The sequence below is a fragment of the Galeopterus variegatus genome, unplaced genomic scaffold (assembly GCF_000696425.1).
Source record: "Galeopterus variegatus unplaced genomic scaffold, G_variegatus-3.0.2 Scaffold714, whole genome shotgun sequence".
NCBI classification, from domain to species: Eukaryota; Metazoa; Chordata; class Mammalia; order Dermoptera; family Cynocephalidae; genus Galeopterus; species Galeopterus variegatus.
This window is the reverse complement of record NW_007726825.1, coordinates 81,139-105,884: the sequence shown is the minus strand read 5'-3', so window position 1 is coordinate 105,884 and position 24,746 is coordinate 81,139. Positions and strand designations below refer to the sequence as shown.

Here is a 24,746-nt window from a genome sequence, read left to right as displayed (position 1 = left end):
TTGTTAAGTCTGTTGAGCACATAATGAATTCAAGGCCTTTCACCAACTTTACCTGATGCAATTAACTGTCATTATAATTATTAGTTATTTTTCAAATGCCTGAATCATCACAGTAAGTCAGAGGGAGCACTGAGCTTGGCTACTCTGCCCTTTAAGCAAAGTCCCTAGCATCCTTGAACCTTCTCCAGTTTTTGACCACAGGGTGTTCTAGGGCTCCTGTGATTTTCTAGCATGGATTCAGCTACCTCAGGAGCCCTCAGTGCTTTTGGTGGAAAAAAGAATTAGAAGCCAAATTTTGGGCTCTAAGGGTACACCTGAAATTTTTGGTGCATTGCTACAGTGCCATGCCAGAAACTATCCTTTTGAGGTTGTTATTTATTTATTTACCAGTTTAACATATTATGTTACTTTCTCAGGATTGGCATTGACTATGTGCAACAGAAACCTGATTACAGTGGCTTAATCAAATAGGTGTTTTATTTTTTTCCAGGAACAAGAAGTCCAGAAGTTGGCTGTCTAGGGTCCCACAATGCCACCAGGCCTCTAGGCTCCCCCCTTATTTCCCATTGTCCCTCTTAACACATGGTTTTCATAATCTTTTTTTTTTTTTTCCTTTTTGTCTTTTTTCGTGTCCGGCAACGGATCGCAACCCTCAGTGTCGCGCCCGTACTGGACCAGGACCGGCAACGGGATCGCAACCCTCGGTGTTGCTCCCACACCTTGCTCAGCCAGTGAGCGGGAACCGGTCTGTATGTGGGATCCGAACCCTCAGCGGGAGCGCCACCACACTCTCAAACGGCGCACTGTAGCAGTGCGCCACCGGGCCGGCCCCATAATCTTTTTTTTTTTTTTTTCCCTCATGATTGCAAGAAGGCTACTCCATCACTAGAATGACATCCGCATTCCAGGCAGAATGGAAAATAAAAGCCCAAAGCAAAGATTTGCTCAGTCAACGCCATGTTAAAGAGCTTTTTCAGAACTTCGTGTTGTGACTTTTACTTTTAATTCCTGGGCCTTAAGTGTGTTACAGGACCAGCTATAGCTCCAAGCAGGGATGGAAAAATGTGGTTTTTCAGCTCAGTAAAGTATCATGTGGAACAAAACCGGGGTTCTATCTATAAGAAGTTGGAAATGGATATTCAATCGGCAGACAGTAGTGCTGACCACATTCTACCCCCCAGTTCTGCAGGTGTGTATTTTTAAATGACCACTAGGGCTCTCCTCTGCACTGACATTTGTGAACCTGTGTGTAGCAAAGCCTTCTGTGCATAGCTGTTCCTTATTTGTTATCAAATAATTAACACTAGAGAAATCCTACAAGTATATCAAATGTGGAAAGGATGTTTTACTACACACAGAAAAACCATCATAAACAAGGTCAAAAAAGATAACCCTCAAATTGGGAAAAATATTTGCAACTCATATTACAGCAATAGGGCAATTTTTCTTAAAATATAAAGTTTCCACTAATGATTAAGAAAAAGTAGGCAAATATGAACCACCCACAGAAAAAGAAATATAAAGGACTCTTAAAACATTACTCATAGCAAGGGAAAGGCAAATGAAATCTCCCCAGAGCACCTTTCCACAAACCCCACTGAAATGCAGGTGCTGTGGGAATTCTGTTTATTTTGTTCACTGGCATGTCCTGAGTTCCTAGGAGAGTGCCTGGTACATAGTAGGTGCACATGTGTTGCATGAGTGAAGGAAGGACGAATGACATTGACAGATACTCAGCTTTGATTCCTTGCTGCTGGAGAAATGGACATTCAACCACCACCACGGGGACTGCATCTGAAGAACCTCCAGGGACACCAACCCAGCCATATCGATCTACTTTACAAAGGGACGCATCTTTTCTTCCAGCAATTTTCCTGCTGGATGTTTACCCCACAGGTATGACTGCACATGGGAAATGACTGGTGTGACTGTTATTCGTTGCAGCCTTGACTGTCCTGCCAAGCAAGTCTGCATGATGCCATCGTGTGTTCTCCCCAGAGACCCGAGCCCTCTGCTTGCTGGGGAAGGTGGTGGGTTCCACATTGCCTGATGGTTGCTGCTTCCTCCCCTCTTCTCTTCCACTCCTCTGCCTCTCCTTCCTCTCCTCCCTCCCTAAATACTGCTCTTCTATGAGTGACCACACACAGTCACTCTTGGCACATGTTTTGCGCAGGACGTAGTGTCTCCACTGAGTGTAAATTGGGGGCTACGCCTGGTGGACACAAACCGTCAGTCCCAGGGTCTCACCCCTGAGCCCAGTGCCAGTCATTGCTTTGGTCTCACATACAGACAGTCCTGGGCTGAGACATACAACCCGGGGCCGCTTGGATGAGGGCCCCAACCCCATACTCGTCTCTCTGCACACCAGTTAAATGTCAAGGCTGCCAGTTCCATTCAGCCAAATCAGTGGCAGACGCTCTGCTGAACTCGACTGTGCCACACCCAGCAGCACGACTCAGAGAGCACACCTGCCAGCGCCAGCGGCAGCACAGCCAGTGAAGAAGCCGAAGCAAGGGCAGGCAGACTCAAGGTGGGGGAGTGGTCACCATCCTGCTCACAGTGCCAACTGTCATGCAGCTGCAGAGCGACCCACCTGAAATTTCAAGACTGATCATGCCACACCGCCACACCCAGGGCGTATGAAAAGGCTTATTATTTATAAAATTGAGGGCAGCAGGGAAGGCTGCCTAAGCAGGTCTGAAATGGCTTAAGAGAGCAAGGAAAGGAAGCTGGCCTGGGTTTTGATTGTGGTCAGAGGGTGGGGCTGGGTGAGATTTCCCATATGTGGGCAGGGGCTTGCATGGTTGGAATCTTCTGCTGGCACCGAAGAAGGGAGCACCCAGGCCTTCCGATCAGTTTGCCCAGATGTGGCACAGAGGGGGGCCGGGGGGTGGGCTTAAACACGGGCAGCATTAGCTTAGCCGGTTAGAGCACAACCTTATAACACAAAGGTCACAGGCTCGGATCCCTGTACCAACCAGCCACTAAAAAACACCAAAGTGACAACCAAGACAAAACACTGGCCGCAGCTCCAACACACTGAGAGGGGTAAGTGGTCTTATCTTTGGCCAGGGGCCGTACCCCTTCCTCGCTGCCTGTATGTAGTTTTCTGTCCGTCCAGACTCGCTCAGAATTGTCTCATGCTCCTGCCAAAGATGGTCCCAGAGAGAGCTCAGTAAATGCCAGGTCTCAGCCTGGAAGTGGTATCCCTAGAGAATGTGTTCAGTGCTGGAATTATGATATCTTTTTTCCCCTTTTCCAAACTTGCATTTTCTGCAACGGTGTTGGCTTTAAAATTTAAAAAGTTTAAATTGGGGCAGCTACATTTGAAATCAGGACAGTTGCCCTCTCTGGGCCTTCTGTGGGGCATGTGATTCTGCCACGTGTGTGTAGCTCCGTTGGTGGTCCTGGCCCCTGTACGGGGTGAACAGGGATGCTGGTTGCCACTTCAGTAGCCAGAATTAAGCCCACATCAGATGTGGCAACTGGGGAGTGGCAGGGGTGGAAAGTGACACTAGCTCTTGCCTGTTCAGTGAATTTAGTGCTTTTAACAAATGCTATTCTGGGACATGAACTGTAGCTGGGGCCATGAGGCAAGGGAAGAAGCAAGGTCTGCAGAGCTGCTGCAGGAAGGGGTGGACATTGCAGGGTGGATTTGGGGTTGGTGTTCATATCCCTGGTCCCAGCAGACAGTGAAAGTTTCCGCCCCCGTCCTCCCGTTTCTGCTTTTTCCTTTCTCTTCTCCTTTCCCTAATTTCTCTATTTCCCAATTAAGTACTTAGCTACATAACTAAGGGTCTTTTGAGAAAAACAATCCATCAAGATTTAGAAAAGGAAAAAAAGGGCCTTGCCATCACCTTCCATGCCGCCCATGCCCCGCTGAACGGGACGCCCTGGCTCGAGTCCAGTCCTCTTCCTAGTTCTCGGCCCAGGGCATTTCATGCTTTCCCAAGGGATTCATATATCAGTTAAAGAATTCTAATAATTTTCGAATTGACACCTCCATCCCAAGTCTATCTTTAAGCTTCAGGTTCATAGTTTGTGAGACCTCAACTCCACTTAGATTCTCACAGAGACCTCAAGCTTCACATGCTTGAAAGAGAAATCTTGATTTTTACCCACTGACACTGGCCTGCAGACTGCGACCCCTGCTCCTGCCATTCTAAACAGAGGTGGCTTGACTGGGTGGACACCCTGTCTGAGCCTGGCTCTTTCAGGTGTTCTCCTGGAGCATATGGATCAAGGATACAGCAACTATCACAAATTGGTCCTGTTCCTAGCCATGTGAGGGCAGGTGAACTGGGAGCAAACTCGGGGGTGGCCATTTTCTCACCATATCTAAAGAGGAAAGAATGAAATGGACTTGGAGAAGCCAAGAGCCTGAAGTTGCTCCTGACAGTGCCCCACTTCCCGGCCTCAGGCACATGAGGTGGGCATACCTGCAGTCCTCCAGCGGACCCCTTCTCCCTTACACTAACTGAGCGGATGTCTTTATTGGCTACCAAACAAACCTTAAGACACCTGCTACTCTTCTATGTGTCTTCTGGGTGAGCTTTAGGATAATTTGGACTGGTTCCCCAATTTTTCCCATTCATATTTTGACTGGAGCTGCACTGAATTCATAGATTTAGGAAGATTTTTTGTTATGACAATATTGAGCGTTCCTGTGAATGAACAAGATAGACTTCACTATTTATTCATGACTCTTTTCCTAATGTCCCTCTGAAGAATTTTTGGTTAAAAAATGGAGGTCACTTACCTATAAAAAAATGAAATCCACAAGGAAAAAGGCAACCACTGCCATGGAACACAACAGAAATATATAACCCTAATTGTTACAAATGAACAACAGAGCCGCTGTTAAAAGAACAAGACAAAACCAAGACTCAAGTATGTTTTTACACAGTATTTCAACTACACATCCTCAAATCAAAGTGGAAAATCATGTAGCAAATATTGAACAATTGGTAGATTGTTTTTATACAATGGTCATGGATTAGAGATTCTGAATCTTTTAGTACACACTAGGATTGTGCAAATATATTAAGTATATCGAGGATAATATGAACCATATTTGCTTAAAAAAAAAAAGCATGTGTGAGGGCCAGCCCTTGGCTCACTCGGGAGAGTGCGGTGCTGATAACAGCAAGGCCATGGGTTCGGATCCCTATATAGGGATGGCCGGTTTGCTCACTTGGGAGAATGTGGTGCTGACAACACCAAGTCAAGGGTTAAGTTCCCGTTACCGGTCATTTTTTTTTTTTTTTAAAGCATGTATGTGTGGTTACAAGTATGGAAAGAGGGAAGGATAGATAAACTGCGGTGTTGGATTGGAATTGGTAGTAACTGGTGTAAACTCAAGGTTAATATACTGTTAAGTATGGAAGTTGAAACAAGCTGGTGTGTGTACACAAATACACATCTCCTAGCTCTCTGATGACAGGGCCCAGAAGCAATGATACGCCCGGTAACAAATAAGCACAACCCAGCACCCAGATTTCGTTTTGTAAAACCCATTCTCTGCAAAAAGGGACCAGGACTCCTTGGGAAAAGGACTTAGCTCACAGCCAGGGCAGAGAAAGTACAAGACGAGCTTGGAACAATTTGTTGTGCCGGGAAAAAAGTGTTAAAAAATGATAAGGGCACAAAAAGGATATGAGAACTGGAACAGGCTCCCACTGGCCAGATCTGGGCCAACTGGAGCATCGCAATTAATGACAAACGGTGACCCACTGAATAAGTAGGAGTCAATGAATCCATTCTACATAAATGAATAAATAAGTGGAGAAGGCAAAACTCTTCCCAATGGTAATGGGATTAGAAGCAAGAATCATTTATGGATCTAAACAGTGAGTAAAAGCTGATGAGAAACAGGTTGCTTACATAGATTCAAAGTAACTTTCCAGAAAATATTTAGTTAAAAAGAGAGAAACAGTAACTTTACAGTGGAGAAAACTAGCAGTCACCATCTTAACCAAGTGATAAAGAGTAACATCACCTGAAAGGGACAGAAACCCCACATCGTGGACCTCCTGATGTGATGAACCAAGGACACACCTCTTCTGTGGCTCCTGCCAAAATCATCAGGAAACACAGGACAAATCCAAGTGACGGACACCCTACAAAATAGCCTATTCTCTTAAAAAATGTCAATGTCATAGCAGACAAAGACTGGAGAACTATTCCAGGCAGAAGGACATGACAACCACGTATGTGTGAGCTTAGACTGGATCCCAGATCAGGAAAAAATATTTTAAATTGCTATAGAGGACATTACTGGGACAATTGGCAAAACATCAATAAGATTTATAAATTATGTCATCAACGTTCATTTTCTGACTCTGAAGATAATACCGTGGTCATGAAAGAGAACGTCTGTTCTTAGGAAGCACATGCTGACGTGTTCAGAGGTAAAGGCTCATCACATCTGCAATATAAGTCTCAGAGAAAAAATGCAAGTGTGGCAAAATGTTAACTACAGATTCTGAGTAAAGGGATACGGGTATTCCTTGTAGTATTCTTACTGCTTTTGTGTGTGAAATTATTTCAGAATTTAAAAAATTATAAAAATGTAGGTTATAGTGGACATCTGTCATTTATGACTATTCAAAATCCCAGGAAACCTCCTCCACATGTTAGAATCTACACTTCCTGGACTCCCTTGATACTAGCAGAGAATAAAAGTTGTTTCTGATGAACCTGCATAAGACTCTAAGTCAAAGCAGAATTAAACAGGGAAGTTCGACAGCTGCCTGCTGGTCTGGGTCATGGCAGGGCAGTGGGATTACCAAGTGGGTGGCAGCTCCCTTGGTGGGGCAGTTCCACAGAATAGTCCTGGAATTTTTCCTGGAAGCTTGGCCCCAAACCTGTTTCTTCAGCTCTCCTGGTGATTCTGTGAGATTTATACATTTCGTTAACAATGATAGTATCTACACAGGCTGCCAAGGACTAGGCACAGTTTTAAAATACTTCACAGATCAGTTCATTTAATCTTCACAGAACTCTTGACTGCAGTTAAGAACTGAGGTAGGCTCTCAGGTCGTGCATCTTTCCTGAAGACCTACTGAGTATTGGGGAAAGGGTATGGAGGGATGGATCCTGTGTCTGTGAAACTGCCAGGAACCACCTGCCTGTACACAGGTGATCACTGCACAACACAGACTAGTCCCCTGGCCACAAAATGCACCTCAACTCCTGTAAGAACTCCAAGCCTCTGGGCAAGTCCAGCTCCTGATAACCACCTGGGTCATGTAGTGTCTTAAGGCTGGATCAGCAAAGATTTCCTGTAAAGTGCCATAAAGTTCATACTCTGGTTCTGTGAGCCATAATGTGGACCACTACTCAATTCAGTAGTGCAAAAGCTGCCATAGATATCTGTGAACAAACAGGCATGGCTGTAAGCAGATGGGGGCCAGGTTTGGCCCGTGGGCTGTAGTTTGCAGAGAACCATGTCTGGTAACACCCCTAGGTTAAGATCTGCTGGCTGGTATCGAGGGGCCTCCCTGGTGAGAGATGTTGCATTTGGGCTGAGTTCTCCCTGTTCAGGGGACAGGAGCACAGCTCTGGGAAACTGAGGATAGGGGAGTGGGTAAGCTGAACCCCTAGGGCAGGGCACCTAGTCGGTGCCCCATAAATGTCTGGTGACTAATGTGTCTGGGGAAAGACTGAACCTGGAAACAGTGGGGAAGAAAATGAGGTTCTTAGAGAGAACTTCCTCTGCAGGTCCTGCACCAGGAGGCACAGAATTTGGAGGCTGGGAACAGCCACGAGACTGTGCAGCAGTCCCGAGTGGGGTGTGGGGACCTGAGCACAGCAAAGCAATGAGAAAGCTGAACCGAGACAGCAGATATGCATAGAGGGTGGGGCGGTGGGGATGAAGGGAGAGGAATAGTGGTAGTGAGTATGTGCCCCTCTGGGGAGGATGCCAGTAGTCAGACCGGGAACACTCTCAACCTGACTTTATGTAAACAAAATGTCAACTACAGCCACTGACAAAGAATGCACTCCTTATGACTAATTACCAAACAAAAGAATTACTGTGGTTATTGCAAACCAAATGTCACTTTACTTTTTTTTGGAACTTGATGACAATAACAAACTCTATTCATGAATATGCAGCCCCCATAATCTTTTTCTTCCTAACAAACGTGGCAGTCTGCACTCAAACTGTAAAAACAAAACAAAACAAGAGGTCGCCAGAGCAGGAACAATGGCAGTGAGACAGAAGCCTGTAAAGGGTGATCCAGGCTTCCTGGCCACTGGGTGAAGGGCAGCAAGTGAGCACTGGCTCCAGGCCTGGAAGACGGCCAGAGTCGGAGAGGAAACCATGCTGGACTTCACTCCTACCAGACCAACGGGCTACTCCCTGGTGTGAATCAACTGGTGTTTAATCAGCTTTGAGCGCTGGCTGAAGGCTTTCCCACATGTAGTGCAGTCGTAGGGCTTCACCCCAGTGTGAATTCTCTGGTGTTGGATAAGGACCGAACGCTGACTGAATGCTTTCCCACACTCACTGCATTTATAGGGCCTCTCGCCAGTGTGGATTATCTGATGCTGAATAAGGTGTGAGCTCTGGCTGAAGCCCTTGCCACATTCAACACATGTGTAAGGTTTCTCCCCAGTATGGACTTTCTGGTGGTGAATGAGGTTTGAGCTTCGGTTGAAGGCTTTGCCACACTGGCTACATTCATGGGGTTTCAACCCATTATGAATCCTCTGATGCTGAATGAGGGTTGAGCTCTGGCTGAAGGTTTTCCCACACTCAGTACATTCGTAGGGTTTCTCTCCAGTGTGGACTCGCTGGTGAAGGATGAGGTTGGAGCTGCGGCCAAAGGTCTTCCCGCATTCATGGCACTCATAGGGCTTGTCACCTGTGTGCACGCCCTGGTGCTGAATAAGGGCAGAGCTGTGACTGAAGGCCTTCCCACAGACATTGCAGCCATATGGCTTCTCTCCCGTGTGGATTATCTGGTGCTTTCTGAGCACAGAGCTGTAACTAAAGGCTTTTCCACACACGTTACACACATGTGGCTTTTCTCCTGTGTGAATCCGCCGATGCTGAATAAGACTGGAGCTCTGGCTGAAGGCCTTCCCACAGTCACCACACTTATAGGGCTTCTCTCCAGTGTGGACCCTGTGATGCTTAATGAGGTTGGAGACTCGACTGAATGGTTTGCCACAATCACTGCACTCATAGGGCTTCTCTCCGGTGTGAACCCTCTGGTGCTTCCGAAGGTGTGCGCTCTGGCTGAAGGCCTTCCCACACTCGTTGCACTCGAAAGGCTTCTCACCTGTGTGAATCCTATGGTGTTTAATGAGGTTTGAGCTCCGCCTGAAGGCCTTCCCACACTCGTCACACACATAGGGTTTCTCCCCAGAATGGATTCTCTGATGTTGGATGAGGTTTGAGCTCCGCCTAAAGGCCTTCCCACACTCGTTGCATTCATAGGGTTTCTCACTCATGTGAGACTTTTGGTGCTTTTTAAGACCTGAGTTCTGGCTGAAGCCTTTTCCACATTCATCACACACGCAAGGCTTCTCAGTCCTGTGGTGAGTCTGATGCCTGGCAAGGTCTGACGGCCCATGGAAGACCTTCTCCCTCACATGAGATTGCTGATGGCTTTTAAGAACCGAGTTCTGGCTGAAGGATTTCCCACATTCATCACACATGAAGGAGTCCTCTCCAGCATGGACGACCTGATGCCGAGTAAGATCAGGGTTTCCTCTGAAAGTTTTTCCACACTCATTACATATGAGTGGGCCTTCAGCTGTGGGAACTGCCTCATGGACAGTCAGGTCCACACTGTGTGGGAAGCTCTGGCCACACATGTCATTTGGATGTGGCCTCTCTTCTGTAGAGGCTCCTTGATATGCCATCGGGTTTGGGCTCAGACTGAAGCTTCTGTCAAAACCATTACAGTCCAGATTTTTCTCCCCTAAGGGGCTCTTATGGAGCACTTCTGATGGTGTGAAGTCCGCCTCCCAGCAGAAAGACTGCACCAGGCCCTCACCTTCAGGGACTCCCCAATCTCTTTCTAATGCGTTGTCACAGAGTTCTCCAAGCCTGGGTGCCTGGGAAACATCACCAGCACAGTTTTCTGACACTTCTGCCTGTGATTCCAAATCCTCAGAAATATCTTCCTTCTGAAGAAACTCCTTGTCCTCAGTCCTGTTGTCACAATCTGAAACAATAAACATAAAGTCACTTGAAAGGAATGGCTGTGGCAGCAACAGGAAAACAGACAAGAAATCTGCAGAGCTGGAAGCCTTACCTTCTGTGGAGGAGGCAAGAGGCATGAGGACTCACTGGAGTGCTGGGTGAGCCCCTGGGTAACCCACCCTCCCCAGGATTCCACACGTGATGGAGTTTGGATGTACGGTCCCGCCAGAGCTCATGGAAATCTGATCGCAATGTGGCAGTTTGAGTCATGGGGGCGGATCCCTAATGAATGGATTAATGCTCTCTGTGGGAGAGGGGGATTAATGGGTGAGTTCTCGCTCTATCAGTTCCCGCGAGAGCTGGTTGTTTAATAGACCCCGGTACCTCTTTCCCCACCAACGTGATCGCCTTGTACCTGCCACTTTCTGCCATGAGTAGAAGCAGCCTGAGGCCCATGCCAGATGCAGCTGTCCCTGAATCGTGAGCCAAATAAACCTCTTTTCCTTATAAATTACCCAGTCTCAGATATTTCTATCATAGCAACACAAATGGACTAATACAACATCTAAGGAGTCACTCCTGCAGTTTGCCTGCTTGCTGACCAAAACCCTGGTGCTCCTCCACAGCCCCTTCCTCTCACACCTGCAGCAAGTCCTGTTGGCTCTACCTTGGAATGTGACCCAAATGCAGGTGGGTTCTCACCCCTTCCACCTGTACAAGGAAAGCTTTGTGTTCCATTGTCACATACTTTACTTTTTTCTTCTCCACAATGCAAGGTGTAAACCCCTCAGGCCTATCTTTTGTTCTCTCTGTGCCAGCAAGTGGCATCCAGGCTTGGTCTTAGGAGTTACCAGTGTGGAGAGGCAGCCCCTGGCCACAGGCACAGAGAGGCAAAGCTAGCTCCATGGAATGCACGGAAGCATCACCCAACTCTCCTGTGTGGCAGGGACATGTGTCAAACACCAGATTCTGTCTCACTCAACAGGCAAGCCTTCAGAGACTGCTCTGTTTTGTCAAAACCACCTTCACCTTCTTGTAACACCTGCAATTCTGGTTGGAGTTTGCTGGACAATTGCTGGCCCTGGTGACAATATGTAACGGGTTGTGTCCATCTTTCTGAAGACAGAAATAGGCATAAGATTCCTTGTCACACCAGGAGAGAGGTGTTGGCACCTCCCTCTTTCTTCATGCCCTGGATCCTTCAAATGAAGGTCTTGGCAGTCTGTCTCTCATTCAAATTGAGAAACCCCAGGCCATGCCACATGAGTTGAGTAGCTTCCCTCCTGCTCGTCAGACCACAGCACTATCAGGGCACTCAGGGCCTCCCAGGCCTTTCCCCACCTCTGCTCTGGCTGTTCCCTGAGCAGGGTGGATACACTCACCTTAGGGTCTGCTCTGCCTGGAATACTCTCCACGTGGCCCTCATACTTGCCCTTCTCTCCACCAACGTCTGCTCAAACACACCTCACCAGAGAACCCTTCCCTGAATGTCACCCATAAATGAAAGCTCCCCACCATGCTCTCCTCGCCATCCCTGCTGTCTCTCACACTGTCTGGATCACTCCCTGACACAGAACTGTGTCCCCAGGACTGGAAGGACCCCTCTCCTTGGGCCCATCATCCCTCCATCCTGCTCCCTCACTGCCTCTCCCTGTCTGGGACTTCCAGAATTTGCTGCAACAGCACTCTCTCTCAGCCTCCTGCCTGTTCCTGAGGAGCCACCAGTGGTGTCAGTACAGTCCCAATCTGGACACAGCCCAGCCCCAATTGTGACCCTTACAGGACCAGCCCCTCTGCCCAATGCACCCACATGTCTCTTGGTGCCACTTCATGCTCTGGTCACCCAACACCTGTGGCACAGACACACTGTGCTGCGGTGCCTCCAGCCAGATGCCCCCTGCATGCTCCTTGGGCCCTGGAGTCTGGAATTAGGCCTCTCCTGTGGAACTGCTGACACACAGGGTGCCTTTCTTCACCTTCCCCTTGGCAGCCCATGGTCACACACACTGTGCCCCTCCCCGCCTCCCTCCTCAGCTTCTGCTCCCCATCAGAAGCCCTAGTCCTGGCCCCACAGGGTGTCTGGGTAATGTGGTGTCCACCTGCCACTGGGCTCCAGGAGCGACAGAAGGGAGGGCACAAGGGCTGCATGGAGAGGCAATGTCTGCACGAGTCCTTGCCCCACCAGGAATGGCCTGGGGTTTGCTGGGCCTCTCTTCCCTGCCAAGATTCTGACCTGGGAGCCCCTTGCCCTCTTCTGGCTGTGTGTGGAGAAGGGACCAGATGAGGAAGGATAAAAAAGGCCGTGGCAATTACACAGACAGGAGTCAGTAGAGATTTCTGTAAAGTGTCAGAGAGAAACTGTTAGGCTTTGCGGCTGTATAGTTTGTTACATGGTCTTCTTTGCTGTTTTAAAATAACCTTTTAGGGCTGGCCAATTAGCTTAGTTGGTCAGAGCACAGTGTCATGACACCAAGGTCAAAGGTTTGGATGCCCGTACTATCAAGCAGTCAAAAACAAAAACAAAAACACCAAGGGAAAAAAAAAGACCCTTTAAAAAACCCTCAAAACCATTCTTAGCTTGTAAGGCCATAAAAAACAACCTGCCAGCTGGATTTGGTGACCCCTGATTGAGATGAGATGCCACTACTGTGGTCAGGAGATGGTGGCAATGAGGAATTGGCTCTCTAGCCTGAGCCACTGTTCAGATGACAGTCTTTTATTCAGACAGAAATAAAAAGTGAATTCTGTGGGTGAGAATGGTGGGGATGACTGTTTGGACTTACTAAACTGGATGCAATTCTTTGCAACATAAGAACTGTGGGAAAAAATGATGAAAGTTCCTCCTTAGATGAAGAAGGTAAGGATTCTGAGCTCTTCCAGAACAATATAAAATTTCCTCTGAAAGGAAACACCTTTATGGTAAAAGACCTTTATGCTTAGTGGCTTCCAGGCTTGTAGAACACAGTTTCAATCACTACCCAAGTCGTAAAACCAGGCTTGTGTGACCATGATGCATCACCTGTTGCAGTGGTGCAGCAGCGGCCTCTCCCAGCACCACAGCCAGACCGTCTGCCATACAGACCCCAGTGGCACCTCACACTCAGGGGGGGCTCCACCAGTCCTCCATCACCTGCAGCTACTTTTCTTTTTGTTTTATTTAATAATTTATTTAGGTGAAGTGAAATTCACACAACATAAAATTAATCATTCCAAAATGAACAATTCAGTGGTATGTAACACACTCATAATGTCGTGCGACTACCACTTCTATTTCCAAAACATTTTCGGGCTGGCCTGTGGCTCACTTGGGAGAGTGCCGTGCTGATAACACCAAGGCCACGGGTTCGGATCCTATATAGGGATGGCTGGTTGGCTCACTAGCTGAGCATGGTGTTGACAACACCAAGCCAAGGGTTGAGATCCCCTTACCGGTCATCTTTAAAAAAAAAAAAAAAAATTTCACTACTCCAAAGTAAAACCCCTTACCCACTAAGCAGTTTACCCCCATCACCTCCTTCCCCCGGCCCCTGACAACCACCAACCTGTATTCTGTCTCTAGGACTTAACTATTCTGGATACTTCACATAAATGGAATCATCCAGTACATGGTCTTTTGTGACTGGCTTCTTTGACTTGGCAAATGTTTTGGTGGTTCACCCACACTGTTGCATGTATCAGTACTTCACTCCTTTTTATGGCCGAATTATATTCCATAGTATGCATATACTACCATTCATCCATCCTTCCACTGATGGACGTTTGGGTCGTTTGCACCTTTTGGACACTGTGAATAGTACTGCTATGAACACAAGGTATGTGTACTTGTGTAAGCACCTGCATTAGTCCGTTTCTGTTGCTTAGAATAAAATACTTGGAACTGGGTGATTTATAAGAAAACAAAATTTATTGCTTACAATTTCAGAGGCTAGGAAGTCCAAAGTCCAAGGAACACATCTGGTGAAGGTTTTCTTTGTTGGTTAACTTCAGTGACAGCAGTGTATCACACTGCAAAAATGGTGGAGCAGAGAGAGACTAACCTCCTTATTCACTCTCCTTTTAAAGCCCTCCAAACCACGCCCCTGACCATCATTATTAATCCATTCACTACTGCATGGTCCTACAATCTAACCACCTCTTCGAGACCCCACCTTTCAATTACTGTAATAGAATTTCCCATCCTCTTAACAGTCACAGTTGGGATTAAGTTTTGGGGGGATATTCAACCCAAAGCAGTACCTGTCTGCAGTTCTTCTGGGCATATACCAAGGAGTGGAATTACTGGGTTATTTGGAAATGCTATGTTTAAACTTTTGAGGAACTGCCAAATTATTTTCCACAGTGACTGTCCAACTTTGCATTCCCATCAGCAATGTATGAGGGTTCCAATTTCTGCACATCCTCGTGAACACTAGTTCTTTTTTTTTATTACACTCATCCTAGGAATGACCTCATTGTACTCTTGATTTGTATTTCTCTAATGACTAATGATACTAAACATCTTTTCATCTGTTAGCAAATTGGGTTGTCTTTTGTTGGGTTGTAAAAGTTCTTTATATGCTCTGCACACTAGACCCTTATCAGATATATGATTTGCAAAGATTTCCCCCCATTCCGTAGGACGTCTTTTCACTTTCTTGATAATGTCCTTTGATGCCCAAAAGTTTTAAATTTTAATGAAGTGTAATTTATTTTTTTCTTTTGTTGTTTATGCTTTTGGTGACATATCTAAGAATCCATTGCCAAATCCAAGATCATGAAGGTTTACCCCTATAATTTATTCTAAAAGTCTTATATTTACATCACTGATCCACTTTGACTTAACTTCTGTATGTGGCATAAGGTAGGGGCCTGACTTTGTGCTTTGGCATTGTGGATATTTACTCATTCCAGCACTAATTGCTGAAGGGCTGTTTTTCTTCTGCTTGAAAGATCTTCGCACCTTTGTTAAAAATCAGCTGGCTACAGGGCTGGCTGGTTAGGTCAGTTGGTTAGAGTGCAGCCTTATAACAATAAGGTCACAGGATCAGATCCCTGCACCAGCCAGCCACCAAAAACAAAAACAAAATCAATTGGCTACAGATGTACAGGTTTATTTCTGCACTCTCAATTCTATTCCACTAGTCTGTATATCTATCTTTATGCCAGTACCAAACTGTTTTGATAACTGGAGCTTTGTAGTAAGTTTTGAAAGTGGAAAGTGTGACTCCTCCAGCTTTGTTACTCTTTTTCAAGATTGTTTTGGCTATTTGGGGCACTTGTAGTTCCATATGAATCTAAGGATCAACTTCTCCATTTCTGCAAATGAGGCCATTGGAATTTTGATGGGAATTGCATTGAATCCAAAGATCACCTTGGGGGCCGGCCCGTGGCTCACTCGGGAGAGTGCGGTGCTGATAACACCACGGCCATGGGTTCGGATCCCATATAGGGATGGCCGGTTTGCTTGCTGGCTGAGCATGGGTTAAGATCCCCTTACCAGTCATGTTTAAAAAAAAAACCAAAAAACAAAGATCACCTTGGGTAGTTTTGGTATAATATTACATCTTCTAATTCATGAACATGGAATGTCTTCCATTTACTTGTATTTTCTTTAATTCCTTTCAGTAACGTTTTGCAGTTTTCAGTGAACTTTTGTCTCCTTGGTTAAATTTATCTCTAGTTTTTTTTCCTATTGATTCCATGTAAATGGAGTTGCTTCCTTGATTTCCTTTTCAGATTGTTCATTGCCGGTGTATAGAAGCACACTGACTGTGTGCGGATCTTGTTCCCTGCAACTTTGCTGAACTAGTTTACTACCTCTAGTAGCTTTTTTGTGGATTCTTTGGGATTTGCTATGTATGGAGTTTTGTCTCATGCAAATAGATTTTTACTTCTTTCTTTCCAATTTGGATGCCTTTTCTTTCTTTTTCTTGCCTCCTTGCTCTGGCTAGAACTTCCGGTACAATGTTGAATAGTGGTGAAATCAGACATACTTGTCTTGCTCCTGATCTGGGGGGGGGGAGTTTTACTCTTTCACCACTGAATATGTTAGCTGTGGGTTTTTCACAAATGCCCTACATCATGTTGAGCAGGTACCTTTCTATTACAAGTTTCATGAGTTTCTTTCTTTTTTTCCAATCATAAGTGTTAGATTTTATCAAAGGCTTTTTCTATATAAATTGAGATAATCATGATTTTTCTCCTTCATTTTATTAATGTAGCGAATTACACTGATTGGTTTTCTTTGGTTAAACCACCCTTCTATTACTGGGTTAAATCTCACTTGGTCACAAGGTATAATACAACATGCTGTTGGATTCAGTTTGCCATTATTCTGTTGAGTTTTGCATCTCTAGCTATAAGGGATACTGGTTTCTAATTTTCTTTTCTTGTGCTGTCTTTATCTGGCTTTGGTAGGTGTATTAGTCTGTTTTTCTTGCTTAGAACAGATTACCTGAAACTGGGTAATTTATAAAAAAACACAACTTATTTCTTATAATGTTGGAGGGTGGCAAGTCCGAAATCCAGGGAACATATCTGGTGAGGGCCTTGGTGGTGGTGGCAGTGATGCAGGATATCACATGGAGAATGGGCTGAGCAAGACAGACCTAAGTCCTCACTTGCTCTCCTTTTAGAGCCATCAGAACTGTGCCCATTACCACCCATTAAACCATCAATGGATTAATCCATTCATCAGGGTTCAGTCCTCACAACTTAATCACCTCTTAAAGGCTCCACCTTTCAATTACCATAACAGGATTTCCCACCCTCTTAACACTGCCCCAGTAGGGCTTAAGTTTCTCATACATGAACCTCTGGGGGACACAATTTGACCCATATTAGTATATACTGCTGGCCTCGGAATGAGTTGGGAAGTGTTCCCTCCTCTTCTATACTTTGGAAGAATTTGAGAAGGATGGATATTAATTCATTAAATGCTAGTAGAATTAATCATTAAAGCCATTTTGGTCCTGGACTTTTCTTTGCTGGGAGTTTTTATTACTGACTCAATCTCTTTATTTGTTACAGGTCTGTTCAGAGTCAGTTCTGGTACTTTGTGTATTTCTATGAATTTGTCCCTTTCATCTAGGTTATCTAATTTGTTGGTATACAACTGTTACAGTATTCTCTTATCCTCCTATTTTATGTTTTTAAGGTTGGTAGTAATGTCCCCACTTTTGTTTCTGATTTTCATTATTTGTGTTTTCTCTTTTTTCCTTTGTCAATCTCAAGAACAGTTTGTTAATTTTGTTGACATTTTGATTTTGTTGATTCTACTGTTTTTCTATTCTCTATTTCCCTCATCTCTGTTGTAATCTTGTTTCCTCCCTCTGATAGCTTTGGGTTTAGTTTGCTCTTCTAGTAGTCTTTTAAGGTGTAATGTTAGGTTACTGATTCAATATTTTTCTTCCTTCTTAATTAAGGCATAAATTTTGGTATGCTGTGTTTTCATTTGTCTGAAGGTATTCTCTAATTTCCCTTGTGATTTTTTTCTTTGACCCATTTGTTGCTTTATTTCTATATATCTGGAAAATTTCCAGTTTTACTGCTGTTATTGGTCAGAGAAGATACTTTGTATGATTTCAATCTTTTTTTTTTTTCCTTTTTGTCTTTTTTACTGACCGGTAACGGGATCACAACCCTTGGTGTCGCGCCCGTACCGGGGACCGGCAACAGGATCACAACCCTTGGTGTTGCGCCTGCACCGCGCTCAGCCAGTGAGTGGGAACCAGTCTCCACATAGGATCCGAACCCTCGGCGGGAGCGCCTCCGTGCTCCCAAGCGGCGCACTCTCCAGTGCACCACCGGGCCGGCCCTGATTTCAATCTTTTTAAATTTATCGAGACGTGTTATGTTCCACATACACTTGGGAAGAATGTGTTATCTGTTCTTCTCGGTGGAGTGTTTTATATATTTCTTCACAGTCCATTTGGGCTGCTTTAACAAAATACCTTAGACTGGGTAATTCATAAACAACAGAAATTTACTGCTCACAGTTCTGGAAGCTGGGAAGTCCAAGATCAAGATGCCAGCACATTTGTTATTTGGCGAGGGCCTGTTCCTCAGAGGTAGTACCTTCTAGGTCTCTTCACATGGCAGAAGGGCAAGAAAAGGGGCATACAAGCTCCATCAGGCCTCTTTTATAAGGCATCCATCCCATTCACAAGGGCTCTGCTCTCATGACTTAGTCATCTCCCAAAGGACCCTCCTGTTAATATCAACACATTGGGAATTAGATGTCAAGATATAACTTTTGGAGGGACAGAAACATTCAGACCATAGAAATGTCTACTGGTGTCGCTGACTTACAGTGTTGTTCAAGTCCCCTATTTCCTTACTGATTTCTGTCTGGATGTTCTGTCCATTTTTGGAAGTGGATATTGAAGTCTCTAACTTTTCTTATAGAATTGTCTATTTCTCCCTTCAAATCTATGTTTGCTCCATATATTTTGGGGCTCTTTATTTGGTTTGTATCTGTTATAATTGCTATATCTTGTTGATGAATCTATCTTTTTATCAATATAAAATGTCCTTCATTGTCTCTTGTAACAGTTTTGACTTAGTTTACTTTGTCTGATATTAGTATAGTCAACCCAGCTCTCTTTTGGTTACTTTCTACCTTTCACATTAAGCTTTTTTGTGTCTCTGAATCTAAAGTAAGTCCCTTGTAGACAGCATATAATTGGATCATGCTTCCTTATCCATTCTGACAATACCTGCTTTTTGACTGGAGAGTTTAATCTATTCACATTTAAGGTAATTACTGAAAACGAAGGCCTGACTTCTGCCATTCTGCATCTGGTCTTGGTCTACCTTTTACCTTTTTGTCCCTCAGTTCCTCTGTCGCCGCCTTCTTTGGAGTTCAGTTGAGTTTTTCGTAGTACACCATCTTGATTCCCTCCTTAGTTCTTTTTCTGTACATTTTTAAGAAATTTTCTTGTGGGGGCCGACCTGTGGCTCATTTGGGAGAGTGTGGTGCTGATGACACCAAGGCCATGGGTTCGGATCCCTATATAGGGATGGCCGGTTGGCTCACTTAGGAGAGCGTGGTGCTGACAACACCAAGTCAAGGGTTAAGATCCCCTTACCAGTCATCTTTTAAAAAAGAGAGAAAAAAAAAAAAAAAGAAATTTTCTTGTGGTTACTATGGAGATTACAACGAACATCCTAATATCCTAAAACAACTGATACCAACTTAGCTTCAATAGCACACAAAAACTCTGCTCCTACACAGCTGTTACTCCCTTTACACTGTTATCACAAATCATACCTTTATAAGTTGTGGGTACAAAACCCACAGACTTATAGTTATTTTTTATGCACTTGTTCTCTAAATTGTGTAGAAAATAAAAAGTGGACTTACAAGCCAAAAATACAGTGCTAACTTTTATACCTACCTGTGTAGTTACCTTTAGTGGAGGCTTTATTTCTTCATAGGGCTTTGGGTCCCTCTAGTGTCCTTTCATTTCAACCTTTAGGACTCCCTTTGGCATTTCTTGTAGGGCAAGTCTATTGGTAACAAACTTCCTCAGCTTTTGTCTATTTTGGAATGTCTGAATTTCCCCTTCATTTTGAAGGGAAATTTTGCTAGATACAGAATTCTTGGTTGACAGGTTTTGTTTCTTCTCATCACTTTAAATATGCCATCCTGCTGTCTTCTGAACTCCATGGGTTCTGATGAGAAATTGGCTGTTGATCTTACTGAGGATCCCTTGTGCTAGACAGGTCCCTTCATTCTTGCTGCTTTCAAGATTCTCTCTTTGACTTTCGACAATTTGATTATAATGAGACTTGGTGAGGACTTCTTTAAATTTATCTACTCAGAGTTTGTTAAGCTTCTTGGATGTGTACATTCATATCTTTCATCTAATTTGGGAAGTTTTTAGCCATTGTTTCTTCAAATATTCTTTCTACCCCTTTCTCTTCTTTTTGGCAGCTGGCCAGTACCGGGATCCAAACCCTTGACCTTGGTGTCATTACACTGTGCTTTACCCAACCGAGCCAACTGGCCAGTCCCTCTACCCACTTTCTGTACTTGTTTCCTCCTTGGACTCCCATAACATATATATTGGTCTGCTCGATGACATCCCACAGGTCCATCAAGCTCTGTTCACTTTTCCTAGATCTTTTTTCTTTCTGCTCCTCAGACTGGATAATTTCAGTTGCCCTACCTTCAAGTTTGCTGATCTTTTCTTCTGCCTGCTCAAATTTTTCAGTTTACTTCATTGCAATTCTCAGTCACAGAACTTTGATTTGGTTTCTTTCTTTTTTTTTTTCCTTTTTGTCTTTTTTCGTGTCCGGCAACAGATCGCAACCCTCAGTGTCGCGCCCGTACCGGACTGGGACCGGGACCGGCAACGGGATCGCAAACCTTGGTGCTGTGCCCGCACCTTGCTCAGCCAGTGAGCGGGAACCGGTCTATATGTGGGATTCGAACCCTCGGCGGGAGTGCCGTCGTGCTCCCAAGTGGCGCACTGTAGCAGTGTGCCACCGGGCCGGCCCTGATTTGGTTTCTTTTTATAATTTGTTTATCTTTATTGATATTCTCATTCTGTTCATACATCATTTTCCTGGTTATTTTAGTTTTGTCTGCTATGGTTCGGATGTGGTTTGTCCCTGCCAAACTCATGTTAAACTTTGATCCCCAGTGTGGCAGTGTTGGGAGGTAGGGACTAGTAGAAGGTATTTTGGTCAAGGGGGTGGATCCCTCACCAATGGATTAGTGCCTTCCTACAGGAGTCAGTGAGTTATTACTCTCACGGAAATGGTTTAGTTCCTGTGAGAGCGGGATGTTAAAAGAGCCTAGCTTCCTTGGCTTCTCTCTCTTGCTTCCTCTCAGACCATGTGATCTCTGCATGCTCCCCTACCATTTTCTGCCATGAGTTGAAGCAGTCTGAGGACCTTGCTAGATGCAGCTGCCCAATCTTGAACTTCCAGCCACCAAAACTGTGAGCCAAAGAAACCTCTTTTCTTTATAAAATACCCAGTCTCAGGAGTTCTGTTATAGCAACATAAAATGGACTAAGACATCGTCCATGGTTTCTTTTAGCTCTTTGAGCATATTTAAGACAGCTTATTTAAAGTCCTTTTCTAGTAAGTCCAATGTCTGTGCTCTCTGATAAATACTTTCTGCCAATTTATTTTTTTTCTTTGAATTGGCCATAATTTCCTGCTTCTTTGTATGCTTTGTGATTTTGGTTAAAAACTGGGGATTTGAATATTATAATCTGGTAACTATGTAAATAAGACTTCCCCCTTTCCCTGGGGTTTGTCATTCTTGATTGTTGAAGGATATAGCTGTTTGTTCATTTAATGACTATTCCAAGCTACTTTTGCAAAAACTATTCCTTGTCAAGTGTAGTCACTGAAGCCTCTGTTTCTTTAGCTTGTGTTTGTTCAGCTAGTGTTTTGGCAGAGATTTCCTTCAATGTCAAAAGCAAAAGAAAAACAAAATGCCTGTTGTAGTCTTTGTAGATTGGTTGTGCTGGGGCACTTCCTTAATATTGTTTAAAATTCTTCCTGGGTTTCCTACTCTCACAGAGCCTAGAGATCAGCCAGAGGTGAAAGCTTATGGTCTTCACAGGTCTTTTCTGAGCACATATCTTATCTTGGGCATGCAAGTGGCTTTCTAAATTCCCCAGTATACAAGGGTAATTTTGAATGCCCTCATTTTCCCCAAGAAATTCTCTCCCCAGCTTTTCTTCCTAGGCTTAAGGTGGCTGAATGTATGTGTAATCATACTTGACGCCCCAAGCAGCTGTGGGATTTTAGCTTGCCTGACAATGTTTCTGAGCCTATCATTTTTCTGCTCTGAGTTAGGCAAAACAGAGATGAGCACCTTGCGTCAATCCTTCAGGGAGCCCCAGACAGGTTGGAACAAACACAGTAACTTCTGAATAAGATCTGCTCTGCTCCCTCCAGAACTGGGACCCGGGTCCCACTGGGAATGCAGGCTGCTCACTTTAAGACTGCCACTGAGCCACTAAGGGGCTGGGGCATGGGCAAGTAAAACCACCATAGCTTTCCACCAGCTTTAAGCTGCCTTTTTCTTGATTCAGTGTTTACTTGGTTGCTGTAATCCTTTGACAGTTTTCAAGATTTAAGACAAAGCTGGTTCTGACAGTGTCTACTTGTTTTCATTTTTTTTTTTTTAATGTTTATGTGGATGAACAAATGCTTGGAGCTGCCTGTTCCACCAGTTTATTCCCCAGTGGCTTTTAAAACATGAGCCACCCATCAGCCTGCTTCCTGTGTGTCCCTCCCCACCCCCCCCAACCCCTGCCAGCTTCCCTCACCATTCTCCACTCAACACACTTGGCACGGGCCCCTTGGCCTCTCCTTAACATCCTGCCTTTGCTCAGGCTGGTCAGCAAGCCATCTCTCAGGGCCACGCCTGGGGATCTTCTTATGTCTTTCATCTTCTGCCTGCCTCCTCCTTCCCCTATTCAGAATATGTTCCTCTCTGTTCTGTTCAGAACACCTAGGACTGCCCTGCGTCGTCTCTGCCCTTAGACCAACCTTCCCTGCCCACACAGGGTATGACCTGGGTGTCCCCTTTAAAACAACCACTGTTTGATCCAAGCAAAGGACACTAACATGGAGTAGCCATCCTGATTACTGTTGAGAGGTCCAAAGAGATGAGCTAATAAGGGGTCTTTAGACAGGACTCTCTGACAGGGTTCTCAAGGGGATGGGAGCAGCCAGGCAGTGTGAATGCAGCCAGGAGGAAGCAGGGCCAAGGCGTGGACTAGAGGAGAATACTGAGGACCACCACCAGCCTGGCTGTTAGGCTGGCAGGGGTCAGGGCTGTAAAGCAAAGCAAAGGACCCTGGCAGTCATCATGTCACACCTGTGTCAAGTGGGGAAACCACAGTGTTCTGCTCACTGCATGAGGGGCCAGGTCAGCTTCCTCTCTGACATCCAGCCTTGGCCCCGTGAGTCCATGATGCATCCTCCTCCCCGACCCCAGGCCTGTGATGACACACATGCCTCCTAGGGGTGAGTGCAGGGTGATGTGGATGACATCTCCCTAGACTAAGGGTATCAAGGAACCTATTCCCAGTACCTGGCTGTTGATGGTGAGGGCAGATGGCTTCTTGCTCAGCACTGCCACAGAAGGGACCACAGACTGCGGATGCAGGGTGGGTCACGGCAGGAGCATCACTCACACAGGCCTGGGCTGCAGGGGTCCACGGGGATGATCCTGGAGCTGACGGCTCCACCTCTGCCTCCTTGGGACGAGCTCTGAGGCTGGGCATGGCTAGGAAATGGAGACCAGCAAGGACACAGGTGAGTATACACAGGGGCTACCTTCAGGAATCCATCTTCCCATCAGGCAGGGGTCTCCTCCTCTACTCCTGCAGTCTGAGACCTGAAGAGGAGCTGGTGCTGCCAGGTCTCAGGGACTAATGCTGTGTTCCCTGATCTTAGACCCAAGGGGAAGGATAGTCAGCCATGGGGACACAGACTCATGAGCCAGGGCTGCAGGTACAAAGGGGCGAGATGTTAACCATGACAAAGTGAGCCCATGGTGCCCAGCAGGCACCCACTGAAGGGCCCAGGCCTGCCGTGATAGGAGGAGTGCAGCCCCCACAAAGCCTGTAACACTGCTGTGAGCCCATCCCTCTCACTCTTCATTCCTGACACTTAAATACTGTGAAGTTGGATGCGCCAGACCCATCTACAGTGGGGAAGAGTCAGCTCCAAAGGTTGAGCAGCCCGGACTGCAGACACACACGGTCCTCATACCAATGCTTGCCAATCCTAGTAGTGAATTCTGTCTGAGTTGCACCCTCCTGGCAGCATCCAGAGGGTGTCTCCATCTCCGTCCTCCCACTGCAACAGCTGCTCTCTTCCAGCCTCTCATCTCTCTCTTCTTGTTGGCGCCCCAGGGTTCAGTTCTGCACCTTCGCCAACCTACTCGGTGATTCTGTCCAGTCCTGAGGTGTCAACAGGCCTTACACTGTGAAGACTCCCAAACTTGGGCTCATCTCCAGTCCTCCCTCTGAGCAGGATGTGGCACTTCCACCTGGAGGAATGATGGGATTCCCCCTACCTTCTCACTGCCCGGCTCTGCATAAATGCACCACACTCTGCCCAGTGTGGAGAGTACTAACATTAATAAAACAAATATATTTCACAGGACCTAACTTTTTAAAATTACACATAGAAATGTTAAGTTTGCAAAAGACAGGAAACTTTCCCCAGGATAAAGTCTCTGTTGTAGACAAAGAGCTTGTAACACAGCAAAATTGCTGGCTCAAAGAGCAGATGTCCTTGGTGCAGGTTAACCTACTGATTGATATGTTGAGAAAGTTACTTGATTGTTATGTAAATATACTGAAGAAATTGCTGTAGGAAAAGAAAGTGTTTGCTAACAAGCTTTTGTTGGTGGATTGACTTAACCTTTTGCAAATTACGTTATGGAATTTTATCTCACTGATGTTACTAGTTTCCATTGTTAAAACTATACTTAGCCATAACTCTGCCCATGTCCTTGTGTTCTTTGTAACGATTAAATCAACTGAATTTTCTTGTGAAACTTCCTTGTCTTTATAAAAAAAGGGAGAAGCTAACTTTGAATTGGGGCTGTCACAATCAGCTTTAT

The 24,746-nt window shown here is 45.4% G+C and overlaps 1 protein-coding gene and 1 long non-coding RNA gene across 2 annotated transcripts; both read right to left on the bottom strand.

Moving 5' to 3' along the window:
• Positions 1-7,943: 7,943 nt before the first annotated feature.
• ZNF16 (zinc finger protein 16) lies at positions 7,944-23,931 on the bottom strand. Its single transcript, XM_008571726.1, has 3 exons — positions 23,888-23,931; positions 23,205-23,399; positions 7,944-10,181 (listed from the first exon to the last, which is right to left on the bottom strand). Exons 2-3 carry the CDS (start codon positions 23,395-23,397, stop codon positions 8,359-8,361), a joined length of 2,016 nt encoding a protein of 671 aa, XP_008569948.1. The 5' UTR covers positions 23,398-23,399; positions 23,888-23,931; the 3' UTR covers positions 7,944-8,358.
• LOC103589684 lies at positions 18,102-19,086 on the bottom strand. Its single transcript, XR_550411.1, has 2 exons — positions 18,960-19,086; positions 18,102-18,347 (listed from the first exon to the last, which is right to left on the bottom strand). It is a non-coding gene; the product is annotated as an uncharacterized LOC103589684 (long non-coding RNA).
• Positions 23,932-24,746: the final 815 nt, after the last annotated feature.